This window comes from Misgurnus anguillicaudatus, chromosome 3 (assembly GCF_027580225.2).
Source record: "Misgurnus anguillicaudatus chromosome 3, ASM2758022v2, whole genome shotgun sequence".
NCBI classification, from domain to species: Eukaryota; Metazoa; Chordata; class Actinopteri; order Cypriniformes; family Cobitidae; genus Misgurnus; species Misgurnus anguillicaudatus.
Window position 1 is genome coordinate 15824499 of NC_073339.2, and position 27148 is coordinate 15851646.

The window sequence follows — 27148 nt, forward strand, 5'->3', positions numbered from 1 at the left end:
CTGTGACCGAAAAATTATAATTTCAGCTGTTCATCAACTCGGAGCACTTCTGAAACACATTTGCATTTTCATTCTTTATCGGAGTAAAAGTGAATGCGTGTCATTAGGCAGGAGAGATGCAATCACAGGGTAAAAGGGGAAAAAAAACCCTCCTACACACATTTTACCTTCCCGTGAGGAATGTCAGAATTAATAAACCGGTGTCTGCAAATGAAATTCTTGCTAAAATCTTGGGACAGGTGACAAGTGCTTTTTTTTTCTTTTCATGCAAATCGAAATTTCAGTAATTTTAACCGTTTAAGGCTCTATAAATTCGTCACGCTTGAGTGAAAGATAAAGATACGGTTCTATTACATCTGTTTGGCATTGTTGTTGGTTATCCTCAATGACGCCATCATATGCGTTTTTTTGCCTATTTTCCCACTTTTAGTACTATAAGTGCTCCACCTATACAAAGAAGAGTCTGAAAATAGTTTGGAGGAACGTGTCCTTGCTTTCAAAAGCTGAAATAAGATGACATTAATTTACTCCGAGGTCACTCAAAGCGTGTTAACGTTCGGTTGTCGAGAATTGAAGTTAAGGGCTTTTCAATTGCAAGAATGAGTTCTGTGCTCAACGTGAATGCGGGCGAAAATGGCATTGTGCCACGTTTTCAATTCGAAAACCTTGCATTACATCTCACTGAGGGGCCACACATTCATCTGGACTGCCAAAGGGATAACATGCATCTTTCAAGAACCCAATCGCTGGAGACATACATTAAATAAAGCACAACATATGAGCTAAATGGTGAAATAAATAAACTACGACAAGGTAGTATCCCAGAATATGAGATATATTTTCCATTTCAGGGACATTAAAACAGCGTAAAGTTAATCACAAAAAGCAACACATTGCACCAAGTGTGGCGGGATTACAGGTAAAGTGGACATGGTCCTGCGCCGTACACCTCTAACATGAACGCTGTGATAAACTTTGAAATGGTTTGATTTCTGATGCAAATATGCGACATGTAATCGACTGAAAACACAAAGTGTGCGCATTTGTAGAGTCCCGTGGAAGGTGATGGACTCCGGCTGGGAAGAAGGTCCTTGGGCGGGGAGGGCAGTTTGTTTGTCACGCTCCCACTAACAAGTTACAACATCTTCCTCTTTTCAAACTCCTGCAAAGAAGAGCAAACACGATTCAAATGAAGTGGTTGACAAGGACTGGTGTAGAGGTTGGAGATGAACAACTAGCAAACACTCGGCAAATTGACTTTCCTTTGCACTTGAATTACAACAATTCTTCTATGAGACCTAAAAGAAGGTTAGCTGTATTTTTCAATCATCTATCAACATTAAACAGAAAACCAGCGAATCTGAAGCTTCTTGCGCATAAAAGCATCTACAGAAGATGAGAATAAACAAATAGAGCTGTATAAAATACACCGTAGACATGAGATGAATATAGATCGTTCTGGTGAGGTGTAGCTATTTACATAGTTGATTTAAAAAGGCTAACAGCTGCGGGGTGATGCATCGTGCTTGGGAAAACATATTTTTCCCATATAAGGGTGACGGAATTGTGTGTTTTTGTCAAGATTCCCTTTATGCAATAGGGTTACTCTTGTGAAGCTCTACTGCCATCTAGTGGTCATGCAGAAGTAAGGAAACAATATAGAAAGACTGTAAATAAGAAATTAAATATTTGTTATGATTGCATCATTAGTAGAAAGACAAGATGACGTGTGATCTTCCATGTGTTGAATTAGAATCGATGAGGAAATGTACTGAAGATTTACAATGTATATGCATTGTTATGTAAGCAATAGAAAACTAATGTTCTGATTATAGTAGTAAAAGCAGTTTTAATCTGCTTATATTTGATTAGAAATTGCATAATAATATTTCTTGTGTGTATTTGTGTGTGCACCTGATGCGGGGAAACCTAAAAAACACACAATCGACTTTCAGGCATGTGTGTCACCCTTATTAAAACGGCCAATGAGATAAACACAGATGTATGAACACAACGGGCTGCAAAATTAACAACCAGCCCGAGTGTTTTTCATCATTACTTCCAATGATTACGAATTACAATCCATGGGTGTGGTGGAAGAGGATAGAAAATGGTATTGATCCAGAGGAAGGAGCGTTTGCTGGCGTTGATAATGAAAGGATAAAATGATGAATGAGTGTAATACACGCTTTCACTTTTTATACATCTTGTTAAAAGTGCTGGCTGTGATAAATTGAGATAAAGAGGCAGGCCTGCTAACGCACCAATATAAATGGAGCCTTGTTCATTTCCTGTCTCGAAGAGTGGCTTTTTATTGAATATCTTACGGTAAAAACTGCAGCGATTATCTAAGGTGGCCCTTTATATTAGTCACCGGCTCGACTCGCGACGGTGCATTTCGTAAAGCCGCCTGTAAATCTGCTTTAAAGCGAGATCCCAGCAGGCTGGCATCAACGTGTGACTTCTAACCAAGCGAAAGAAAATAAAAAATAAATGGTGTTTTTAATACGAATGCCATTAATGGTTGCTCTCAGCGTGTTTGCGTTGGCTGGCATACACCCGGAGGCAAAAAAAACAGCGTGTTGAGCAATTAGACGGTGAGACTGTAGAACGCCGAGGTGGGCAGCTCTGTGTGACGGCAGTAACTCTTTGAATTTCGACCTACGCTGCGAGAAAAACAGCTCACCTTGAAAATGGTACTGCCCAGCTGAGCTGGAGACATGCTGACAACGACTCCTGCCGACTGCAGGGCGGCGATCTTCTCTTTGGCACCCCCTTTGCCTCCGGCGATGATGGCTCCAGCGTGACCCATTCTTCTACCAGGAGGAGCCGTCAGGCCAGCGATGAATGACACCACTGGCTTAGCACTGGCACCCTGCAAATAATAACAATGGTAAAGAATAAATGGACTTTAAACAAGGATGTCTGAGATGACAAGACCAAAAATGTGAAAGTGAAGAAATTAAATTTTTCTAAATGTTTTAAAAATGTAGTACAACTTTTGATTTGATGTTTCTAAAAATGTAAGGGGTGGAGGAACAAAGTAATGCTGCATGCACACTACAAGCAACTTATTCTTGTCTTTTATTTACAGTATTTATTTACTTTAAAGGAAAACACCACCGTTTTTCAATATTTTACTATGTTCTTACCTCAACTTAGACGAATTAATACATACCCATCTTATTTCAATGTGTGCACTTAATCTTTGTACAGCGCCTCGTGAATGTGTTAGCATTTAGCCTAGCCCCATTCATTCCTTAGGATCCAAACAGGGATGAATTTAGAAGCCACCAACACTTCCATGTTTTCCCTATTTAAAAACTGTTACATGAGTAGTTACACGAGTAAGTATGGTGGCACAAAATAAAACTTTTGCTTGGAGCCATAGGAATGAGTGGGGCTAGGCTAAAAAGCAAAACGTCTCATATAGCAATAGATATCCTCACATAACTTAACATAACAGCATAATGAAATGAATAAACAGAAAAGAAAGCAGGATTGACCTTTAAATTGTATTATTATTACTGGAAAACAGCAATATTACTGAAATAATGTTTGGAGGTAAATGCGCCAAACATACTGTTAAAGGAATAGTCTACTCATTTTTAATATTAAAATATGTTATTACCTTAACTAAGAATTGTTGATACATCCCTCTATCATCTGTGTGCGTGCACGTAAGCGCTGGAGCACGCTGCGACGCTTCGATAGCATTTAGCTTAGCCCCATTCATTCAATGGTACCATTTGGAGATAAAGTTAGAAGTGACCAAACACATCAACGTTTTTCCTATTTAAGACGAGTAGTTATACGAGCAAGTTTGGTGGTACAAAATAAAACGTAGTGCTTTTCTAAGCGGATTTAAAAGAGGAACTATATTTTATGGCGTAATAGCACTTTTGTGAGTACTTCGACTCGGCGAAGTAACACCCTCCCTCTCCCATTATGAGAGTGAGAAGGGGAGCGGACTTTTCAGGCAAGTCGATGTACTCCCAAAAGTGCTATTACGCCATAAAATATAGTTCCTCTTTTAAATCCGCTTAGAAAAGCGCTACGTTTTATTTTGTACCACCAAACTTGCTCGTATAACTACTCGTCTTAAATAGGAAAAACGTTGATGTGTTTGGTCACTTCTAACTTTATCTCTAAATGGTAGCATTGAATGAATGGGGCTAAGCTAAATGCTATCGAAGCGTCGCAGCGTGCTCCAGCGCTTACGTGCACGCACACAGATGATAGAGGGATGTATCAACAATTCTTAGTTAAGGTAATAACATATTTTAATATTGAAAATGAGTAGACTATTCCTTTAACCACACTAACAAAAATAAGCAATAACAGTGGAAAAAAAACATTATTATCTCTCAAAACTTGTACTTGACAAAAATTATATTTAAAGGACAAATTCTTATAGTTATTCTAAGATGCACACATTATTCCATATTACTCCCATGTGCCCTTTTAATCTTTGCACAGTGCCTTGTGAATGTGTTAGCATTTAGCCTAGCCCCATTCATTCCTTAGGATCCAAACAGGGATGAATTTATAAGCCACCTAACACTTCCATGCTTTTCCTATTTAAAGACTGTTACATGAGTAGTTACACAAGTAAGTATGGTGGCACAAAATAAAACTTTTATTTGGAGCCATAAGAATGAATGAGGCTAATCTAAATGCTAACACATTCGCTGTACATAGATTAAAAGTGCATGCATTGAAAAAAGATAGGCAGTGTTTCCCATACATTGATTTATTTGTGGTGGCCCACCACAGAATCAACACTGGCCCCCACAAATACAATTTTCGTAATTCCCATTAACATTTTTATTTCACTATTTAAAACAGCTTAATTCGGCTTAAAATATAATTTGATATATAATACAGATCAAATACAGATACAGATCAAAGAGTAGAAGTGAAACATATTTCAGGTGCCAACACTAGATCAAACTCAAACACGACATGATGACGTCACATATATGCTAATTAGCGGGTAACGTCATCACCACCACAGTCTCCTCAAAATGCTGTGGGAAACACTGATAGGTATGTATTAATTCATCTAAGTTGAGGTAAGAACTGTAAAACCTAAAAAAGGTGGTGTTTTCCTTTAAGAAACAGTATAAAAAATATTGAGCCAAACTACTTTTGCTAGTCTTTTTTTCCTGATTATCAACTCAACGTTTATCTTAGAACCATCAATAACAACCACGTATTTAACATGTCCTGGACCACATTGAGTCATCTAGCCATATACTGTATTCTCTATACAGTAATATTAAGGAATTGTTTCTAAAAACAATTACAGGAGGCAGGTCTGTTTTACTGCCTCAAGCTGCAGTTCACAGATGTGTACATAAGTGGTTGAAGATAAATGTATAAGCTGTCAGACAGTGTATAATAGGCAAATGTATGTATTAAAAGGGAGGCAGATTAAAGTATCTACAGTAAGTGCTTGTGTGGGAGTGACTGGATGAGCAGAGTCGCTGTAGTCTGTCATTTCGAACAATCTCGCTCGCAGTGGATGGTTATTACATTACAGTTATGCATTTGGGAGATGCTTTTATATCCAAACTGACGTACAGTACATTCAATCCATTTACTTTATCAGTATTGTTTTTGCGGTCCACCGGGAATCAAACCCATGACCTTTGCATTGCTAACACAACGTTTAACTAATTGGAATTAGACACAATTATGCCAATTATCTGCCAACAGACCATCATGATGGACTAACAGTTTGGTTCTGTTTTTCCTCTCATTTCCTGCTGGACTAATATTTTTCCTTAGGAATGACACACAGTAGTAAATCAAGAGTAGCAGCGTTAATGCACCTGTCACTCATGTGGCACCTGTCACTCTTAATTATGTTGAACTTTTAAACAGATAAGTAAAAAAAATCACATCCAAAGAGTTGTCATGAAGGGAAAAATGAGCTTTGTAGACCAAAACTACTTTTTGTACCAGGCTATAAACACATTTTTTTCTGCTGTAAAGTTGGTAGTTTTTTAGCGGCATCTAGCAGTGAAATTGCGAATTGCAATCAACAGCTTGATCCACAGCTCACCCCTCAATTTCGAAACGCAAAGAGAAGCTACGGTTGTTGCCAAAGGATAAACATGTCTTCAGAGACAATGCATGGATGAAACGTTTCCTATAGAACTGTTTGTCCATTTATGAATACTGTAGAAACATGGTGGCGACTTCCATGTAAAGGGATCCCAATGTATGTAGTAGATAAAAACGGCTTATTCTAAAGTAATAAAAAAAACAATACAGTTCGTTATGTAAGGTCTTTATACACCAGTAATAATATTATATATTATATAAAGCATTTTATAAAGCGTCTATAACCAATGTATAAATAACCAATGTCCTTGTTTAAATGTGAGACCTTCGGCCCAACATTTTGGCAGCTTCTCATCTGGTGGATTACATTTATCAAGGGTTGGACAAAGGTTGGAACGCTAACTTTAAATTCAAACAAGGCTGTACTTTAGCATCAGTGCTGGGCCTTGCTAATGTGTCCATTAGCATCTCAAAGAGAAAATTATCACTAACCTTTACTGGCCATTTTTTATTCCATTGAAAACTTTAAATGGGACTGCAGACTTCATGTAGGGAAGGTGAAGAGAACGTAGCCACCAGTCAAAGACAGAACAACCTTGCTTAATACATGATCATCTTAAAAAACCTTAAAACATTATAAAGCTCCACAGGAAGCTTCTTTGGTTTAAATCTCAAGCTTTGTTGGAATTGTTCATATTCGCATAGGCGACTGCAGACTAAGCATAATCTGGAAGATTAAAATAATGAAGGTAGTTATATTTTTGTGGAGGACAAAACCTTGAGTGAAAGCTGATGTGGAAGAAAATTTGACCCTTTTATGCGCAATTTTGTTGAATGACAATTCCTCCTTAGGATATTCAACAATCCACTTCAACTTGAGCGATGATTCAGATGAATCAAATTACCAAAGACTGAAAGTTCTACTTTCCAAACCAGTGTACTGACATTTTTTCATTAAGACACAAAAAGCGAATTTCTGTGAATATATTTTTTGTAAAAAACTTTTTATAAAAATTGGCTGCAAAATTTTGAGGCTGTTTATATCTTACAATTTATTCTTAAATATATTTTGTGTATAATATAAGACATAATAGCATTCAGATTTGGAACAACATAACAGTTACTTTATTTTTTTGGCCAGTTTTTGCCTTTATTTAACAGTGAGTTTTAGGAGAGGACAGGAAAGTACAGGGATGAGAGAGGGGTATGGGATCGGCAAATGACCACGAGCCGCGAATCGAACTCGGGTCACCGAAAGTGGGAAAGCAGCACATGTCGGAGCGCTGCCCACTACACCATGGGCTCCGATGACACTTCATTTCTAATTATACACTTTTATAACATATAAATAATAAAAATAAAACTGAATTAGCTTAAAGGTGCAGTGTGCAAATTTTAGCGGCATCTAGTGGTGAGGTTGTGAATTGCAACCAATGGCTCAGTCCACTGCTCACCTCTTGCTTTTGAAACACAGAGAAGCTACGGTATCCGCCACCGAACAAACATGTCATCGTTGGAGACAACTTATTAAAAAAGATTGTCTGTTAAGGGTTTCTGTAGAAACATGGCTGCACAAAATGGCGGCTTTCATGTAAGGGGACCCTCTGTGTATGTAGATAATACGTCTCATTCTAAGGCAATTAACACATAATGGTTCATTATAAAATAAAGCAATAAGCCCCAAGAAGCAGTGGGTTACCAGTGCATTTTATAACGGCTAAGGGGCGTTGTTAGGCACGACGCGAAGCGGAGTGCCTAAAACCCCCTTAGGGCTCAGTCACAAAATGCACTGGCAACCCACTGCCTCGCGGGGCCCATTGCGTTTATAAAACGGTTGCTTCAAATTATGTATAGCAGGATTTCATATAATAAAACACAGCAAATAAGTTGTAATTATATTAGTACAGATATTAGTCTTCCGCCAAACAAAGTAGTTCCTCAGACTCAAGTGTGTCTGCAACAGAGCGGTTCCCAAGCAAAACAGACGGAGCAAAGACACAATGAAATTATGAATTATTAAGACTGCGGTGTTTATTTTCATAAATTAACATTCATCTAATTTATACATTAACATTTATACCGTGCAACTGTTGACGTGTGGATCAAATATGCTTGGAAGCATGCTTAACACTTTCCCTGCCAGCGTTTTTTAAAAGAGTTGCCACCCAGCTTTAGTTAAACATTAATGCCTTCCAGAAAAATGTTCTTTTTTAGATATATAAACATACAATATATCAAATGAAAGAACAGACCCTCTGCTTTCAAACAACAAAATAAAAACGTTTCACCCTACCTTCAATTGTTCTTTTATCCTCTCAAATTTTGAGCAAAATGTTGGGATAATTCCATTTCTGTGAATGACTTTTGTTAGAGATCCGATTCAGATCGCTGATCAAAAAATACACTTGAGTTTTAAAGTGTTGAGTGAAAGCATGTTGTGTAAGATCGCCACCCAGTGGATAATATACGGTACAACTACTCCTCACGGAAGCATTAATCTACAAGAAAACTCAACAATATTTATTGACACTTATCTGGATATCGCCATTAATTGTTCAATTGTTGAGGATTATAATTAATACAATATAATATAATTAGCCCACCCAATAAATCAAAATTGACAACAAAATCCGACATTTTGACAGTTATTTTCTACAGTACACAACAACAGTGGCGCAGTGATACAAGCTATGTAATACGGTTTGAGCCGTGGGTTTACCGGTGAGTTTTATCACAGCTGAGAACGCGTTTCAACCAATCAGAATGAAGAACCAGAACTGGCCGTTTTATAAAGGTCTTTATACACCACTGATAATATAGTTTTGTATATTATTTTGCATTTCTGTCAAGAGATCCTTCTAAAAACTACACACTGCACCTTTAAGTTATTTTAACTTTATTTTTTATAATTTAAAGCAACTCTTCACTAGTCAAGAAAGTTGAAATGAATTGCAAAATACAATTTAATTAAACTTAAAACTTTAAGTACAACAAGAATTTATTTAATGTAGGGTTGAATTACTTTTTACCATTACTTTTGTGCGGTTAATGCAATGCTTAACCAATTGAGCTACAAGTAAACCAAGAAAGAAATTGAGACTAAATAAATTATATCAACATTTTCACTTTACTATGAACTGCTCATTTAAAAGGAAAATGATTTGATGACTTTGGTTAAACACAGTGTTCTGATGCAAGGATCGCAAATATCAGTCTAAGCCATACTGGGTAAATAATGGACGTTGGAAGAAAAGACACTTAGTTTATGTTACAGTTGGAAAGCTCCCTCTCAATCATATAAGCAAGTCCCATGACACTGAGGTGACTGTAGCGGAAGTAGATCTTAATGGGCAACATTCCCCTAGTGACAAACCATAGCCACAAGTAAAAACAAGCGTGTGGTTGGCAAGCACTTGAGAGACATATTCATATCAAAATGCTAATTCGGCAGAAAAGCAATTTCTCAGTTGGCCTTGGGAATTCTGTCACTACAAAGACTTACTTGTATATGCATATTAGGAGATTCTGAACTAGAAGAGAAGAATACAGGGTGCGCAACCCTTAATTTGCACAATGGTCTCCAACGGGATATAAGGAGGATAAAATGCATGATGAAGAAATGGGCACAAACATTCACAAAATTAAATGGGATTCCTTTATAAGCCATTTGTCACTATCATGCCAAAATAATGTGCAAAAATACATATTTTGCAATTAAAGATCCAGTTCGGGTTTTTTCTTTCTCTGTCTGTCTGTCTGTCTGTCTGTCTGTCTGTCTGTCTGTCTGTCTGTCTGTCTGTCTGTCTGTCTGTCTGTCTGTCTGTCTGTCTGTCTGTCTGTCTGTCTGTCTTTCCCTTAAAAGGGGAAATTTCACAAGACTTTTTTAAAGATGTCAAATAAGTCTTTGGTGTCCCCAGAGTATGTAAGTGAAGTTTTAGCTCAAAATACCATATAGATAATTTATTATAACATGTTAAAATTGGCACTTTGTATTTTTGATCGAAATGTGCTGTTTTCGGGGGTGTCCTTTAAAATGCAAATGAGCTGATCTCTGCACTAAATGGCAGTGCCGTGGTTGGATAGTGCAGATTAAGGGGTGATATTATCCCCTTCTGACATCACAGGGGGAGCCAAATTCCAATGACCTATTTTTTCACATGCTTGCAGAGAATAGTTTACCAAACTAAGCTACTGGGTTGATCTTTTTCACATTTTCTATGTTATAACACCTAAACATGGAAAAAGTCAGTTTTTTGTGATATGTCCTCTTTAAACGCCATACCAGCGTCTAAGGCTATATTCATGGCGAGAATAAAGTGTAATTAAATAAAGTAAGACTAGAAAAGATGTTTAAAATAAATATCCTCTAAAAATCTTAAAACTATGTTTGGATTCACTTGATTATTTTTAGTGGCATCTAGTGGTGAGATCGTGAATTGCATCCAACAGCTCAGTCCACATCGATGCCACAGGACTAGAGGTCTACACGGGTCCAAAAATTCCTACCCGAACCCGATCAGACGCGTAAATGTGTTACACTGAACCGACCCGTCTGTTGTTTTGAAAGCTCGACCCGGACCCGTCTATTATTTAAAAGCTGGACCCAGATCCGACGCAGACCCGTCTATTATTTAAAATCTGGACCCGAACCCACACAGACCCGACCGGCAAATATTCTTTAGCTAAATGTTATTAATAAGTCAATAAACAAGTAGCAAAAATTAAACGTTTTGTCTTACCCATAGAAGTTAGTCTTCTCCCTCTTTGTACCTGACTGTGTGATGCACAATCCTTATTGCCAAGAAAGTTCCATCCATGTTATTCCTCTCTTGACGATTGAAATGTTTAATGCTTATTCCAGCTTTAAAAGTCCACTTTACAGTCATGGTGATTAATAACGCAGTTTTACATTTGTTGTGTATCGGGTCAACTTGCTTAATAATGTTTGCCCATTTGGATTATAATAACGATTGCTCGTTCAGTGCCATGGCTGCTTTTGTTAGCTTTGCTTCTTTGCTATCATCTCTGTGCTCTTTGAGCAGAGTCGCGAAAACTTTAGATATAACAGCAAGACGGTCCATTTATAATATTATAATAAAAATTAGAGACGTCAGTGCAAAATGCGCGGTACGGAGGAATAGGTCCCGCCTTCTAAATAAAAGAGCCAATTGTCAATGGTAAAGTCATTGCGTCTCACTGCAGAAGCTCCTGACTGGAAGCCAGAGAAACATTACAAGAGCGCATGCGCGTTAGCTGCCTGGTTGGAGCAACCAAATATAAACTTAACGCAATTTTAGCGTCATAGAAAAAATGTATGCAACAGTTCATCTAAGTTTTTGTTGCCGTTTTTGAAATATTTTATTTAAATGTGAGTGTGTGTTCTCCGAGTCCGATCGACCTCGGGTATTACCCACAATGTTAAACAGACCCGGGACCCGAAGTAATAGATTGAGACCCGACCCGGACCCGGCTGATCATTTAAAATATAGACCGGGTCGGGTCCCGGGTCTTCGGGTCTCGGGTCTTCCGTGTAGACCTCTACACAGGACAAGCGTGGTTGTCTGAGACAACAAAGGGACGAAAAGCGCTCTGTAGAACAGTTGGTCGGTTCAGGGCTACTGTAAAAACACGGCGGCGACTTTAATGTAAGGGGACCCACAGTGTATGTATATAAATATGGCTCATTCTAAGTTCATTGGTTTGAACGTAGGGAGCACATATAATGACAAAAAAATGCATACTTTGTAATGCACTGCAAGTCACTTTGGATAAAAGTGTGCGCCAGGCATTGGTAAATATAAATCTAGAACTAGTCTATCTCTTTTAGATCCCAGTGGATTGGACCATAGTAACGCTTGATACTTTCACCATGGCCATTTTAATTTAGTCTAACCAAAGAACCGAACAATTACATGACAAAAAATGGTTCATACAGCGACATAAATTAGACATCACTTTTTTTCTAGAGCGCCCCTGTATCCATTTCCACCTCCATTAGCACCTGCTAGCCCAACTGATGCATCATCCCTGAGGTTTTTAATCAGAGCGCCATGCGTTTTACAGTCTGATCAATTCAGGTCTTGTTAACAGCTGCACAGGCAGAAAATTTCATAACTGCCAAATACTTCACCCTCAGCTCAATGCTACAGATGAAATGTAGCATGACCATTTATTGATCTCCATCATTCACGGCAGAGGACATCTTTAAAGAGTTCACTAAAAACTACAGTGTTGCGAATTGTATGAAATTGCTCGTTTTAGGTAAACTTTTCTCATTATCTCAACGAGTCATTAAAGAAAACCGTCCACTAAATCAATTCAACCACTAACTGAACTAGCAGACCTGAAATGACAAAACTATGCAGAAAGTTTGAAGCAAACTTCTCAACGCTGTTAAAAATTACAGGTTAACAATTGACTATTTTTGTTCAACCGAGCAGTAAAATGAGCTCTCAAGTCTGGGTCTCCGCTTCACAGGATGAACGAGTGATTCTTGAAACATCTAATAGCGCCACTTGAAAATTAGGGTCTAATGTATGCGGCTCATGCACATTGAGTGATTTGATGGAGCTAACCGAGGCCCACCGCTGCAGTGTACTCAAACTTTAACTCAGTCTGACCCCTGTCTGGACGCCCAGGGGCCACTTGAGAAAATGGACGTCCGTGCATTAGTTTGCCATACACAATCTGCCTCAATCAGCACAGCGGTAACCGATTCACCAACAAGGCCATCAGTGCAACAGCCCATAGAGAGCGTTTCCAGAATATATTGAGCTAATACTTGCTTTTTATATCATCACAGATGGAAAACTTCTCCCCAAGCAAGAGTTTTTAATGTATCGCCTTGCTCTCTGCAACTTCAGACCGAAGGAATAAATAGGACACCAACCGTGCCTCTGTTTGGAGTTGGGGTGGTCTTTGACTGTGAATAAAATCCAGCCAGGCTGCTCCACAGATCACACCGAAAGCCCTGTAGATTTTCTTTCACAGACAAAAGAGATCAAAGAGCAGCTGGAGGCTGTTTTCTTTTTCGCACGCACAACGTGAGCTCGGACCCTTCGGCCTGTATGTCATATCGTGAGCTCGTGGCAGTCTGAAAAGAGGAGCTCCATGTGTGGAGAGGGTTCCAGTTTGTCAAGGAACATTGCTGATATCAAAATGATAAGAAACGCTTGTGCGTCCCAAGGGATAGGAAAACAAAGCAATGGTTTGTATGCCTCAGAGTGATTCATAAATAAAGAATAATGTTTGCACTAAGGAATTTTTGTTTGTTGGTCTACGGGTAGTTTGTTGGTCTTTCTTTGTGTTCGTCAAAACAATGAAATTTACACAGGTTTGGAACAACTTCAGGGTGTGTAAATGATGACAGACTTTGCATTTTTGGGTGAACTATACCTTTAAAGCAGTGGTCTCAAACTCCCGGCCCGCGGGCCATTTGTGGCCCGCCCTCCCTCTCTCTGCGGCCCGCGTCTCCTTTCAAAAATATAACAATCTGGCCCGCAGAAAGATTTTTATTCACTCTGTTTTATACTCGTTTGATTTTTGATTTAAACGTTCAAGTGTTCGTTCACATGTCGCGTCTAACAACGCGTTAAAACGAGCCAAAGCATTACTTTCCATAGTGCCCGGGAGCGGAAGTTGCGCTCCGTGGCGTGGGTCGCGTCACCCGTTGCTACGCAGCCATGAGCGCGCTCCGTGATGTCGAGGATACAGAAATGCGTGATCGGATTTTAATTCCTCGACTGAACCTCGCGTCAATCATACCATTGTCACTATGCGATCAGTTAATCTTGTCAGGACTTTGTAGTGTTTATCCAGAGAAGATTTGTTACTTCTGGGTGGATACTCAGCTGTTACTCACAGAAGATCGAGCTGCGGTGGGGTTAGTTCACATCAAGTTACATCATCTAATGGAAAAACCCGCATATGGAGGTAGTAATGCAACCCATTTTAAACTACAGATAAGAAAAAGAGCCATCAAAGTGCCCAGGTTAAGAAAATAGAAAAGATGAGGAGAAACATCCAGAGGATAAAAGTATGTATACTGCTATAATGAAGTATATAATGAAGTATAATATATTATTATGTAGCTCGCTATGCAATTACACATAGAGCAGTAGTATTTTTTTCTGTCCAACTAGCTTATATAACATGTACTACCCATTCAAAAGTTATGGGATCACTTTCACTTATTAATATTTTCCCACATATAATAGCAAATTCATTAAAACTGAAATAACAAAGAATATAATGAAGTCAATACTATGACTGAAAACAATCCAAAATAAATCAAAAAAGAAACACTTAACTTTACTAGTGGTAATTTTTTATAATAGTTTATAAATGTATACAGGAATTAAATTTGTTAGTTTAGTGCAAGGTTTTAATAGGTCTTAGTTAAGATAAGGTTAAGAAAAGATTTACTTAGGCTACTTTTATAAAATAATGTATATTAAAAAAACACTGCTTATATATTTTCAAGGATTATTATACATGAAATAATAGAAATTAAACATGACATTTGCAGAAATATAGTACTTTTTTGAACGTTAAAATAGCTCTGCGGCCCCCCGATGAAATGTCTGTCTTAGAAATGGCCCCAAGCCAGTTTGAGTTTGAGACCCCTGCTACAGTAAGTGGAGTGCCCCTTATTAAGTGACTATTGCGAAGAAAGCTGAGAAGATGTTTACCGCGTTGTGCTGTTTAAGGTACTCTGCTGCATTCTCCTCTGCATCTCCTCCGATCTCTCCGATCAGAATGATGCCCTCGGTTTTGGGGTCCTGCAGGAACACCTCTAGACAGTCAATGAAGTTAGTGCCGTTAAACGGGTCTCCGCCGATACCTGAGAACAAGAAAAATGTCTTTAAAGAGCCAAAACGAGTGTTGATAATGAAGATAATAATGATAATAAGTTTCTCGTACCAACACACAGTGACTGTCCCAGACCCACTTGTGTGGTTTGATGTACTGCTTCATATGTAAGGGTGCCCGATCTAGATACAATACCTAAAAAACAAGAGTGTAGAGTTACATTCAAGCTGTTTTAAAGCAGGAAGAAATTGTTGTGACACGTAAAACTTTACATTTTCTAATATGATGCTCAAAGATGAGATTTAACTGATAAAATTCTTGACTACAAGCAGACTTTAACCCATCGTGCCCCCTGACTCATACATAAATCCTGTAAATGCTTAAGTCTGTCGAAGCACAAAAGTGTGTCTTTAAATTATCTGCAGCTCTATTTCGGTAACTCTTTAAATTATTGGCGACCTCTGCCGAATTTACATTTTCAGATTTTATGAAGTCCCAAGTTTTATTACAGAAACAGGCACAGCAGCACAAATTCTAGTGTTACTCCTCACAAGCTCTTCAAAAATTTTCACCCATCAAGTCCGTGGGAATCAAACCCTTGATCTTGGCATGGCTAGTGAGCTACAGGAAGTCATAGTGAACTAATTCGCAAGTATATTCAGAGCACGGTGAGAAGCTAACTACTTCACTCTCTTATATGACGGTTTGAAGGCATGTGGAGGTTTAAACAGGCGCTACAGTGTACGTCTGACAATACTGGCCAGCCGAGACATCACATCAATACTGACATTTTTAGAAATGCAGACAGTGTCTGTCTGAAATTGAGATCCTTTCTCTTTCTATTTTATGCTCTTGATCCACTTTTTATTCTTGCAATGTGTGAAATCATGCTTTGAGCTACTCGAGCGTCATTGTGGCCTGGGATTACAAAATCAGTCATATGGGTCATTTTTTTATTGGAATTATACTAAAATAAGCTTTCCATTGATGTATGATTAGGATAGAACAATATTTGGCCGAGATACAACAATTTTAAAATCTGGAATATGAGGGAGCAAAAAATAAATAAAAAAAATCGAAATATTGCCTTTAACTATTTCCCCGACATTGGTGAGATATCTCGTCATTTTAGAGAAAACATTTGCATAAAAAAACGTGTTACTGATTTTAGGGTTATCTGTATGATAGATGACACACTTCCCTAATTTATTAAAAAAACTGAAACAAATAATTATTTATTAATTTTACACTGTTTATGTTATGATAATCGTCCTGAATCTGATCTCTAAAAAAAATTCCTATACAAAAAATGCAATTATTTAAGCTTTTTAGCTAAAATGTTTTTTTTTTTTAGAAGTTTATAAGCAGAGAAAAAATATATGAAACGTTTTGTTTGTTTATTGTTTGTTTGAAAGCAAAGGGTCTGTTCTTTCATTTGATTTATTTGCATGTTTATATATTTTTAGAAGAAAATTTTCCTGGAAGTATTTTTTTTTTTGAAACTTTTGTGAAAATCACAAAAAATGCTGGCAGCAAATTAGTTAAATTGTCAAAATAAAGTCTATAGCAATACATATTCCTAATGATGAATACATTTATGATATATTTACATTGAGAAATCTAAAAAAGTATCTTAATAAAACATGATCTTGGTGATCTCATAATTTTTGTCATAAAAAGTCGATCATTTTGACTATACAATATATTTTTGACTATTGCTCCAAATCTACCCATGCTACAAATGTAAAGACAAACTCAGCTAAAAGCCTGACTTGGAGTACTTAGCAAAATGATGTAACAGACAGGTGAAACTGTTACCAATTCTTCCTTTCTTGTGGATGTGTCCAGGCATGATACCAATTTTGCATTCGCCGGGCTGCAAAGGAAAAAAACACCATTCAAAATCTGAAGACAAAATATGCATTTTTGCATTTCTAATGAGTGATTCATCAATGCATGCAAATCCAAATGTAAAAATATTATTTATTCATAAACCGTGCTGTTCATGTCTTACAGGCACAACTATTCATGATCCAATTAATGGCCAATATATTAAATCTCTACCAGCAATACACATCAAAAATTTATAGAACTGAGTTGTATTGCACTGACTGATGGAGAAGACGTGTTTTGCTGTGCAGCTCTTACATTGATAACACCAGGACAGTTGGGGCCGACGAGGCGGGTCTTGTTCTGACGGAGCAGCTTGTGCTTTACACGCACCATGTCTTGCTGAGGGATTCCCTCTGTGATGCAGACCACCAGCGGCACCTCCGCATCTATCGCCTCGATGATGGCAGCCGCCGCGAAAGGAGGTGGCACGTAGATCACAGAGGCGTCGGCTCCAGTGCCATCCTTAGCCTGAAATATCATTAGGTAATTGATTAAAGTACTCTAAGTATGAACTATAATGCATTTTGTTGTAGTGTTTTTTTTTGTGCATGACAGCACCTGGGCAACTAAATTATATGTAAAAGATCAGAATAAGTGTTGCCATAAGAGATCTAAATCCCTTCTTTTTTTTTAGATTGTTAATTGTCTGGATGCTGAACAATTCATACATTTTCCTATGGGGGCAGTTTCCTTGACAGGGTTTAGATTAATTTTAATTTTAAATTAAGGCAGCTCTAACATGAATTTTAGTCTGGGACTAAGATAAGCCCTATCAAGGAAACGACACAAGTTTGCCATTGGACTCGAGTTTCGCAAACTGTAATTTTCCAGGGTGGATTTGACGTGAACAAGCATTTAAACTGACAGAGATAAGTAACCTGGCTTCAGGGGTTCAGGGTTACTGTTGGTATCATTGTTCCAGTTCATTTTAAGTCCCCTAGTGCCCTCGGAGAATGAGAGCAGCTGTCCATAAAGACGCTGTGTCTCACAGGAGACTGTCAGCAGTCACACAGGCCATTAGCCTCTTTGACAGAGTTGAAGACTGGCAGACCCAGGTGAGTTTTGCCCCCTTTGCCTGGGGAGACCCCTCCTACTAACTGAGAGCCATAGTCCAGAGACTGCTGACTGTGAAACGTGCCCTAGAGACAAAAGGAGAAAATAAATATATTTTTCAGTTAAAGACAGCTGAATGGGTTTATCAGACAGCATGGTAATGTTGAAAAAACGTTAAAGGAAAAGTTCATTAGAAAAGGAAGGCATTCAAGTCATGCCAAACCTGAATGATGTGGAACACAAAAGGAGCAGCTCTTCTCCATACAGTAAAAGCACATAGTGACCCAGAGCTGTCAGGCTTCACGCATTCACGTTCATTATAGTATATAGAGCATAAATAAAGACCTCCATTATAAAACCTTTTAAGTGTGTATAAAGCCCTATTCGGACGATAATTGTTTTTGTGGGAACATAAGGTATTTTCATCATTTACATGGGGTAGTTACTGATTTTATGGACAAACATCAAGGTCATGTGGCTATTTAATTGCCACCCGAAACCAGATCTCTAAATTTTTAAAAGGGGATCAATGCCAAGGTCATTTATTTTATTTCAAAAATGTTTAAAGTGTTTATTATCAGCAGCAACAAGTGCCAAATACAATTTTGAAAATGGATTCAATTACACAACAGTGTTCCATATACATATAATCAAGTATCCCGGTCATGTGAATGATCATGTAATGAACCACACAAACAGCGCATTTCCAGGTGTTTCCAATTATAAACTCACACACCCACTGCAAATTTATCTCCACCCGAAAACACGAGTTGAGGAATACAAATATATTTTTACAGACATCCTCATGAGAAACAATTACCATCCAAATAGGCCTTAAAGGGATAGTTCACCCGAAAGTGAAAAATCTGTCATTATTTTATCATCCTCATGTTGTTCTAAACCTGTATGAATTTCTTTTATTCTCATGAACACAAGATATTTTGCTAAATGATGGTAAGCATACAGCTGATTCCAACATCTGGGCCCGTATTCTTAAAGATTCTAAGAGTCCTCTCAGAAAACTCTTAATTTAGCTTAAAAACTTTTACGTAAGAGTTTTAGCTTAAGAGCGATTCGGGACTGATCTGAGAGTAACTCTGAGTTAGAAAAAAAACAAAAACTTTTATCTTAGTGAGGAGGCGGGGTTGACCCTGTTGCTACGTGTGACACAATCTTTTGAAGACTGTGATTGATTGGTTGTCCAAGAGAAAGAAAAATAATGCTTTTAAGTATAGGATCTATATTAGCCATCAATTTGAAATTAAATACTTAAAAAAAAACTTTAAAAATTGAATACTAAAAAAATAATTGTACATATTATATATATTGAGAAAATATACAATATATAATATATAATTAATATATTTATTTTATATATATTTATATACATAAAATAAATAAAGTATAACCTTATAAATATATAAATGATGTAAAGTCATACTTAACGTATTAGATAGGAAATAAGCAGCGACACAATGTTCTGTAAGTTTGTGTGATTACTTTGCTTATAGACGTCTGTAACAGACCTAAATCATCTCTGCTGCATAGTTGCATTTTTTCTAGTTACCGAATCTGTTACTGTAGTTAATGTAGTGATGACTGGAGCTATATCTCTTATCAGAACGCGAAAACACCGTGGAACTGCAGGTAAGCACCGCAGCTTTTAAATGTGGACATTGATCATTTACTTTATCATGACGTGACTATTAAAACATGTTATGAGATATCGCCACTGGTATATGTATAAGCAGCATGCAAAAACATCTCTCTGACACTTATAAAAAACGTTTTATAAAGTACTGACAAGAACAAAGTTTAATAATAATAATCGAGTGCTCGTATCGCGTTAAGAATAAATGAGAAAGCAATAGTAATGTTATACAAGTATAGTTTTATTAACTTTTACCTCGCGCCAAAACAATAACAACACAAAAGACACTAAATATGAATTAAAAAAACAAGTAATAGTTTGATCATGACACCAAATACTGCTGATTTGATCTCATTTTGACGATCATAAACAAACAAGGCCAACATGAGAGCCAGGGAATCTCTGTCAGAGATGTAGCCCAGAGAGGGCGGTGGTCAGCGGGGCGAGTGAACACTGATGTCCGCTCATGCTTTGGTTCTCATTCGTACCGAATCTCACTAAGCAAACGTTCAAACAGGCGCTATCTTTACTAATCGACTGCAGATTTAAATATAATACATATACATTCTCGACTGAACTAATCTTAAAACTACACTTTGTGACCAAGAAACGGTAATATAAAGTAACGGCTTTTCCGTCCATTGAGTTGTTATGAGCTTCAAAGCAGCCAAAAGTTTTACCTGTCATTCTGGCCGCCCTCAAATCCGTGGCGGAAGAAGTAGTTCTCAAACAAAGAGGCTTTTAAAATTACTCCGTTGTTGTTTTCTAGTTTTCGTTTTTCAAACGTGTGCCGTCGAACTGTTGTATAAAAGCAATATCGCTCTCGGAGTCGTGTGATATAGCTCTATCTATTTCTAAAAACAATCCCCATTCACTCTTTATTGTCCTTTCTAAGGCCCAACAATCATTCACTACCCTAATATATTTGGAAAACTTAGGTAAAAACCGTACACACGCCATCATTCAACCAATTCTTCTTCCATGTATTTAAAGGACTTAATCCATTCCTGAATGAATTAAGCGTATTTGAAGCGATTTATTAAACATATAATACGTGCTGAAAGCATTCAGTCAATATAATTCTCATTTATGACTGAGGCGGCATTTAAAGGCTTTTGCATCTGATCACATAAAATCACTTTTCAATGGTGCTCTTGTGTACTTTTTAGAGCTTGACACCCCCTGGTCACAATCCACTTTCACTGTATAATAAAAAGAAGTGTAAACATTTTATGTAGTAGGACCAAGACAATGAAAACATATGCTTTATTTCATACAAAAGAAACAAAACAGAGAACAGAAATCAGCCAACTCATGCAGATACATTTCAAGACACCCGCAAGCTACAATAATGTTAAAAGCGGACTTTGTCACTTTAAGAGCTGACTTAAATAACCTTTGTGTCTGCAAGACTAAATGATCACTGCAGTGTTAAAAGGATAGTTCACCCAAAAATGAAAATTACACCATGATTTAATCATACTCAATCTAATCTTATTCAGACAAACACAATCGGAGTTATATTAGAAAATGTTATATTGACAGTAAATGATGTGTCTGATTTGAAGCACAAAAATTCCATCCGTCCTTCAGAGAAATAATCCACAAGGCATTAGGGGGTAAATAAAGGCTATTTGATGGTAATCGATGCAATTGTGAAAGAAAAATATCAAAATGTTAAACTTCACAAACTAAAATAAATCAGAAGCACCATTTACCACCATTATAAAGCTTGGAACAGCCAAGACATTTCAAATCAAATGATTTCATGAAGGATGGCTTGAGGGTGAGAAATCATCATAGGGTAATTTTCATTTTTGGGTGAACTCTTTCTTAACATAAAAGAGACTTACTTAAAGTCAATGTCATTACAATATAATTATATATCAGTTCAAAGAACATATCACACTAAAAACAAGGCCATACATAATTTTAGTTATTAAATAGAAAGATTTACTGTGAAACAGAGTCATTGTGAAACATTTCCTATCATGAAAGCTGTAAGCCTAGCAGTAAAATGTTGCCTATTATAATAGATTGGATTGGAGATTTAAACAGTCTGTAGAAATGTTACACTGAGAACTTTAACCTTCTGCCACCACTTCTTCTATGTTAATTATTACAAATTATTTTGAAACGTTGCAGATAAGTGTAAAGTCAAGGGTCGCTGGTACCATCAATATCTAACACCATTACGTTTCCGATATAATTAGAAAGAACGAGGAGAACAGGCACGTTTTTAATCTATCTCCCCTCCCGGCAACCCCTTGCCAACTTTTCCACCATCATTTGTTCTCGTGCTCTCATTAACGCTGAGGCGCTGTGCTAACTTTGCCTTTTTTCCCCGCACGTTGCTTCTGTTAGCGGTGCAGCGATTAATTTGAGGTATGGCTTGCTTATGTAGCCGAAGAGCAATGTTAATATGCAGCAATGACACTGTAGACATCCGTCAACCCTTTCTAATTATAATGAGTGTTCATTAAAACTTCATTTAATAACCCTTTATTGTGGCGAGAAGTCATTTGAAAGAGGGTGAAGGAGAGGGAAATACAATGAGAGATATAAATCAGATGGGTGAGGAAGATAAGGGTATTGGATAATGTGGTAAGCAGTTTCATTGTAACAGATCGATAGGCAGAATTGAAAAACAATTTTGCCTGTCTATCTTTATCTAATAAGACCTAAACCAAAAAAGGGACATATTAAATCTTCTCCCTAAAACATTCACTTATTAATGCAAGTTGTTTGAATCAGGCGCAACTTAATTTAATATCATGATATTAAAATACGGTTAAAGCAGTGGTCGGTCTTTAAACTTTTTCAGGCCAAGGACCTCTTTAAAGGGCACATGTTATGCCCATTATTACAAGATGTAATATAAGTCTCAGATGTGCCTATGTGTCTGTGAAGGTTTTAGCTTAAAACACACCACAGATCATTTGTTATGGCATGTCCAAAATGCCATTTAAATGCAAATGAGCTGCTACTCCACCTCCTTTCCTTACCATCAGTCAGCGAGTTAAAAATAAATCTGATTCCTGTGAATACAGTCTGAATCAATCGCATCTTTATCCAAATTTGCGCTACAACAACAGAATTTTGGGTAAAATTATCCAACTAGTCAGTCAGGGGCTATGGGCGGGGCTTTGTTTGTGTGACGTCACATTAACAAGATAATCAAAACAGCTTGTCTAACGAGACTGCTTTGGTTAAATGGGGATAAAATAAAAGAAGGTGTGTGGGTTTTTTCATTGTAAGTGTTCACACAATGCCAACACACATTTATGTCCAAGCACCTTGGAAAACTGGATTTTGTATAATATGTGCCCTTTAATTGATAGAGAGGAGGTGCAGGGACCCCAGCACATATATTAATTAAAACTGAATTGACATACTTTGTTATGATGGTTCTGTCACAAAGATATTAAAACAATCACTTCTTCAGGTACGTTGTTAACATACTACATAAAAATTTACTAAATTGTTTTTAATGAACTTTCATTTGAATTCATTACAAGTTTTAATTTTATTACAGTATTAGCCTATTAAAAGCGGAGTGCACAATGATTGAATAACGCTTTGGAAAAGGAGACGGGCCGACTACCAAAACACACTTGTAGCCAATCAGCAGTAAGGAGCGTGTCTAGTAACCGACATCCTTGCCGGGTTGCATATGTGTGAGGCGGGTCTTTTAAAAGAAGGTCCAGATTCTATTGGGGTAGGTTCGTGTTTGTTTAGATGATTTCAAATATCAACATTGGCTTTCAAACATTGTGCACTCCGCCTTTAATGCCTTTTGTTTGATGCCTTATTTCATTTCTCCAAAATAAAAAAAAATAGTTAATTCAAACAATATTTGGAGGATCGCCGGTAATACCACCACACGGACCCCATGTTGAAGACCAATGTGTTAAAGTATATTTCAGTCACTTTAATAATTAAACATGGAATCCTCCATTATTTATTGTTAAAAACAGAAGAAAAAACTTGGTCTACCGATGGATAAAATTATGTGCCAACATTATAAATGTCCTCTTGGGGTTTCAAATGGCTCTACAACCACATCATCAGCTACATTGTTGTTCTCCAAACACAGGATTTTTAAATCAGCATTTACCCATTACAGACTTAATGAGACCATGTTGATTTCAGACCTTGTCTTTATTTTGGTTGAAATTAAAGGGACATTCCACTTTTTTTTATATATTTTCCAGCTCCCCTAGAATTTGATTCTTACCGTTTTGGAATCCATTCAGCTGATCTCCATTGAATCTGATTAGACCATTAGCATCGGGCAAAAAAAAAATAACCAAAAAGATTAAAGCTCCTGTTCTGTCTGTGATTTTGAAGCTTTGATTGTGTTTATAGTGGGCAATATAACATGTGTTCATGTTTCACGTGTAAAAAACGCGGTATTTTTCATATGTTTTCACTGTCCTCAAAACAGGCTGATGTCTTCTTTGTTATGCGAAGTCCCTCCTTCAGAAATACGTATCGAGTTCTGATTGTGTAGTTTGTTTAGTGTGTTGTGATTCGATAGCAGCTTAGCTTAGCAGAGCCGTTTGAGCCAAAGCGTGTGACTGATGTATTCATGTGGGCGGAGTTTAGTCAACGAACTGTTTTACTGACGTCATTAAAGCAGGAAATAGAGGGCTGTAGTCCAAACCGGCCGTTCGCTGTAGGCTTTAAAAGAGGAATTCTATTGAAGAAAATATATCGCCTGGCAGTGAACTTTGAGCTTTATCATTTTACAGGTATTATTTATGCTATTATAGCAACATTACACACTAACTAGGGTTTAAAGAATGGTATCAGGAAGAACGTGTCCTTTAAATATTTTTCCTCTTTTCTGTAGTTACATCGTGTACTAAGACCGACCGAAAATTAAAAGTTGCGATTTTCTAGGCAGATATGGCTAGGAAATATACTCTCACTCTGGCTTAATAATCAAGGACTTTGCTGATGTAACATGGCTGCAGCAGGCGTAGTGACTTTACGCACTGCCCGAAAATAGCCCCCTGCCAATGCAAGTAACCAAGGGGGCTATTTTCGGGCAGTGCGTAATATCACGCCTGCTGCAGCCATGTTACATCAGCAAAGTCACTGATTATTACGCAAGTTTAAGAGTATAGTTCCTAGCCATATCGGCCTAGAAAATCGCAGCTTTTAATTTTCTGTCGGTCTTAGTACACGATGTAACTACAGAAGTTTCAAGTTTTAAATAGGAAAAATATAGAAACTCTTTGGTTATTTTTTAGCATGATGCTAATGGTCTAATCAGATTCAATGGATTGTGCTAAGCTATGCTAAAAGTGCTAGCGCCAGACCTGGAGATCAGCTGAATGGATTTCAAAACTGTAAGAATCAAATGTTTAACTCTAGGGGAGCTGGAAAATGACCATATTTTCAAAAAAAGTGGAATGTCTCTTTAAGAACATTGCGAGAAACACATATTGTGGCTGCTCACCTGTTTTCCTGTAAAGCCTTGACAAATGACCTTAGTGTTCTTGTTGATGTAGAGGTTCTTCCTGTTGCCAGTATAACAGTGTCTCACACCTGCCTGCTGCACTGCAAACACCAACAGCGATGCAATAAAAAGTCAATAAATGCACATATTTCAAGAAATTGTTTATTCAACATTTTAATTTTTTTTTTGCCAGATTCCACATCAAATACATGTGAAGACTAGCAGAGAAAAATATGAAAGCTGGGAACTCCAAAATACTATAACTTTGTACTTATGTTTTCTAGGCTAAAGTTGTTGGTCTCTCTCACATTACGCAGTGAGAGCAGAGAAGTACATGCTTTAGGGGCTGATGAACAAAGGTCAAGCTGCCTCAAATAGTTAAAAACAAAACATAAATCTAAACCAAAGATCTTATCTAACTATTTGTATTTTGACTCCTGAATGTAACAACACTTATCATGATGATATTGATCACATATAAAAGGATCTGAGTGTTTATTCACATGTCTTAAGGTTAAAGTTCATTGTGAGCCAGTGATAGACAGATGGACTGTCATATGTACATTCCTATAGCAGAAAATAAACAATTGCTTATGGTATTAAATTACGTTTATAAATTACGTTCCTGAAAGGACACTTGGTAAAGCACACTGCACATACACGCATTAAAGTCTTAAAGGTCCCGTTCTTTCTGTGTTTTGAAGCTTTGATTGTGTTTATAGTGTGCAATATAACATGTGTTCGTGTTTCACATGTAAAAAAAACAACCAGTATTTTTCACACAATTTACTTAGCGCTGTCCTAAAAACGGGCTGATGCCTTCCTTGTTCTATGAAGTCCCTCCTTCAGAAATACGTAACGAGTTCTGATTGTGTAGCTTGTTTAGTGTGTTGTGATTCGATAGCAGCTTAGCTTGCCATTAGCTTAGTTGGCGACTAACGTATTCCTGTGGGCGGAGGTTAGTAAAAAACTGTTTATCTGATGTCATTAAAGCAGGAAGTAGAGGGCTGTAGTGAAAACCAGCCGTTCGCTGTAGGCTTTGAAAGGCGAATTCTGTTAAAGAAAATATATCACCTGGCAGTGGACTTTGAGCTATCATTTTACAAGTATTATTTATGCTATTATAGCAACATAACACACTAACTAGGGTTTTAAAAAAATGTATCAGAAAGAACGTGACCTTTAAAGAATTCAGTAAGTCGACATTTCTTTGTTCAAGCTGGGAGAAAATTCCATTATTGACAGACACTTGAATTGCACAACACTAGAAGAAGAGCTACAAAAGAAGCAGAAGTGACTTATGGGCTATAAGCTTATGAATATGAAGCAATAATCTGCTGTTCATTTTGTAAGTTTATTCTTTCTTTACTCTTGATGACAGTGCACCACATGACTACATTATGTCAAACTGGGGCTAATATATCAATACCTGTCACCATGTGTTCTGCAGAACCATAAAGAACGAAGATATCCCAGTTAATTTTATATGAATCAATCACTGCTACATAATAGTAGCAACAACTCTGACCCCACGCTAATGGGAACCAAAATTCTATTAAAAAAATGCTATTAATGTCAAGTTGCAAGTTTCCAAGCCCTCCATATGAAACTATGGCTAACACTGATCTGATAAAGACAAATTAATTAGATTTAAACTTTTCATGAGGTTTAAATCAAGCACTTTAACCAGAATGCGGTCATGGTTCAGAAATTCACTGTTAAACATGTCAAACTACTGCTCAGAACACCAACACAACAGCATTAGCATTAGCTGTCCGTTTAACCAAAATAATAACAGATACATGGCGTCTACGTGTACATTTGATGCTAAGTCAATATCGGCACAAAGACAACGTTATTCTTAACACACAAAAACACTTATGTCTGTTTTACTTACAGAGCAACCGGGCAAACAACCTGCTGTGAGACATCTTCGGTCATTCACCAATGACACAGGACAGACATGGACCTAAACGTCAGCGTGGTTAGTAGTCCTCCTAGATGCCTGTAAAAAAATAATACAACTAAAATACCTCCGCAAAAGAACACGTTTGTAACATTTAAATTATAATTTTAACAGTATGTGTGAGTTTAAATAATTTGTTTAAATTTGTATGTGAGATTATATCACGAAAATAGGCATTTTGTGTAAGTTTCTTTAAGAGCGCAATGGATTCTGGGCAATGTTGTTTGGTAATGGC

The 27148-nt window shown here is 37.3% G+C and overlaps 2 protein-coding genes across 2 annotated transcripts in view; both read right to left on the reverse strand.

Moving 5' to 3' along the window:
- Positions 1 to 814: 814 nt before the first annotated feature.
- Positions 815 to 26952, reverse strand: suclg1 (succinate-CoA ligase GDP/ADP-forming subunit alph). The gene is made up of 9 exons (XM_055204802.2): positions 26845 to 26952; positions 24948 to 25048; positions 17799 to 17915; positions 17032 to 17244; positions 16702 to 16759; positions 14995 to 15078; positions 14763 to 14914; positions 2687 to 2875; positions 815 to 1162 (listed from the first exon to the last, which is right to left on the reverse strand). The coding sequence occupies exons 1-9, from the start codon at positions 26876 to 26878 to the stop codon at positions 1136 to 1138; spliced, it is 975 nt and encodes a 324-aa protein (XP_055060777.2). The 5' UTR covers positions 26879 to 26952; the 3' UTR covers positions 815 to 1135.
- LOC129444254 (sodium/hydrogen exchanger 9B2) overlaps positions 26845 to 27148 on the reverse strand; it is a 33513-nt gene continuing 33209 nt past the window's right edge. Inside the window, exon 12 of the mRNA XM_055204800.2 lies at positions 26845 to 26952. Within this exon, the coding sequence (XP_055060775.2) occupies positions 26945 to 26952 (8 nt within the window). The 3' untranslated portion in view covers positions 26845 to 26944. The remainder of the gene's footprint in view (positions 26953 to 27148) is intronic.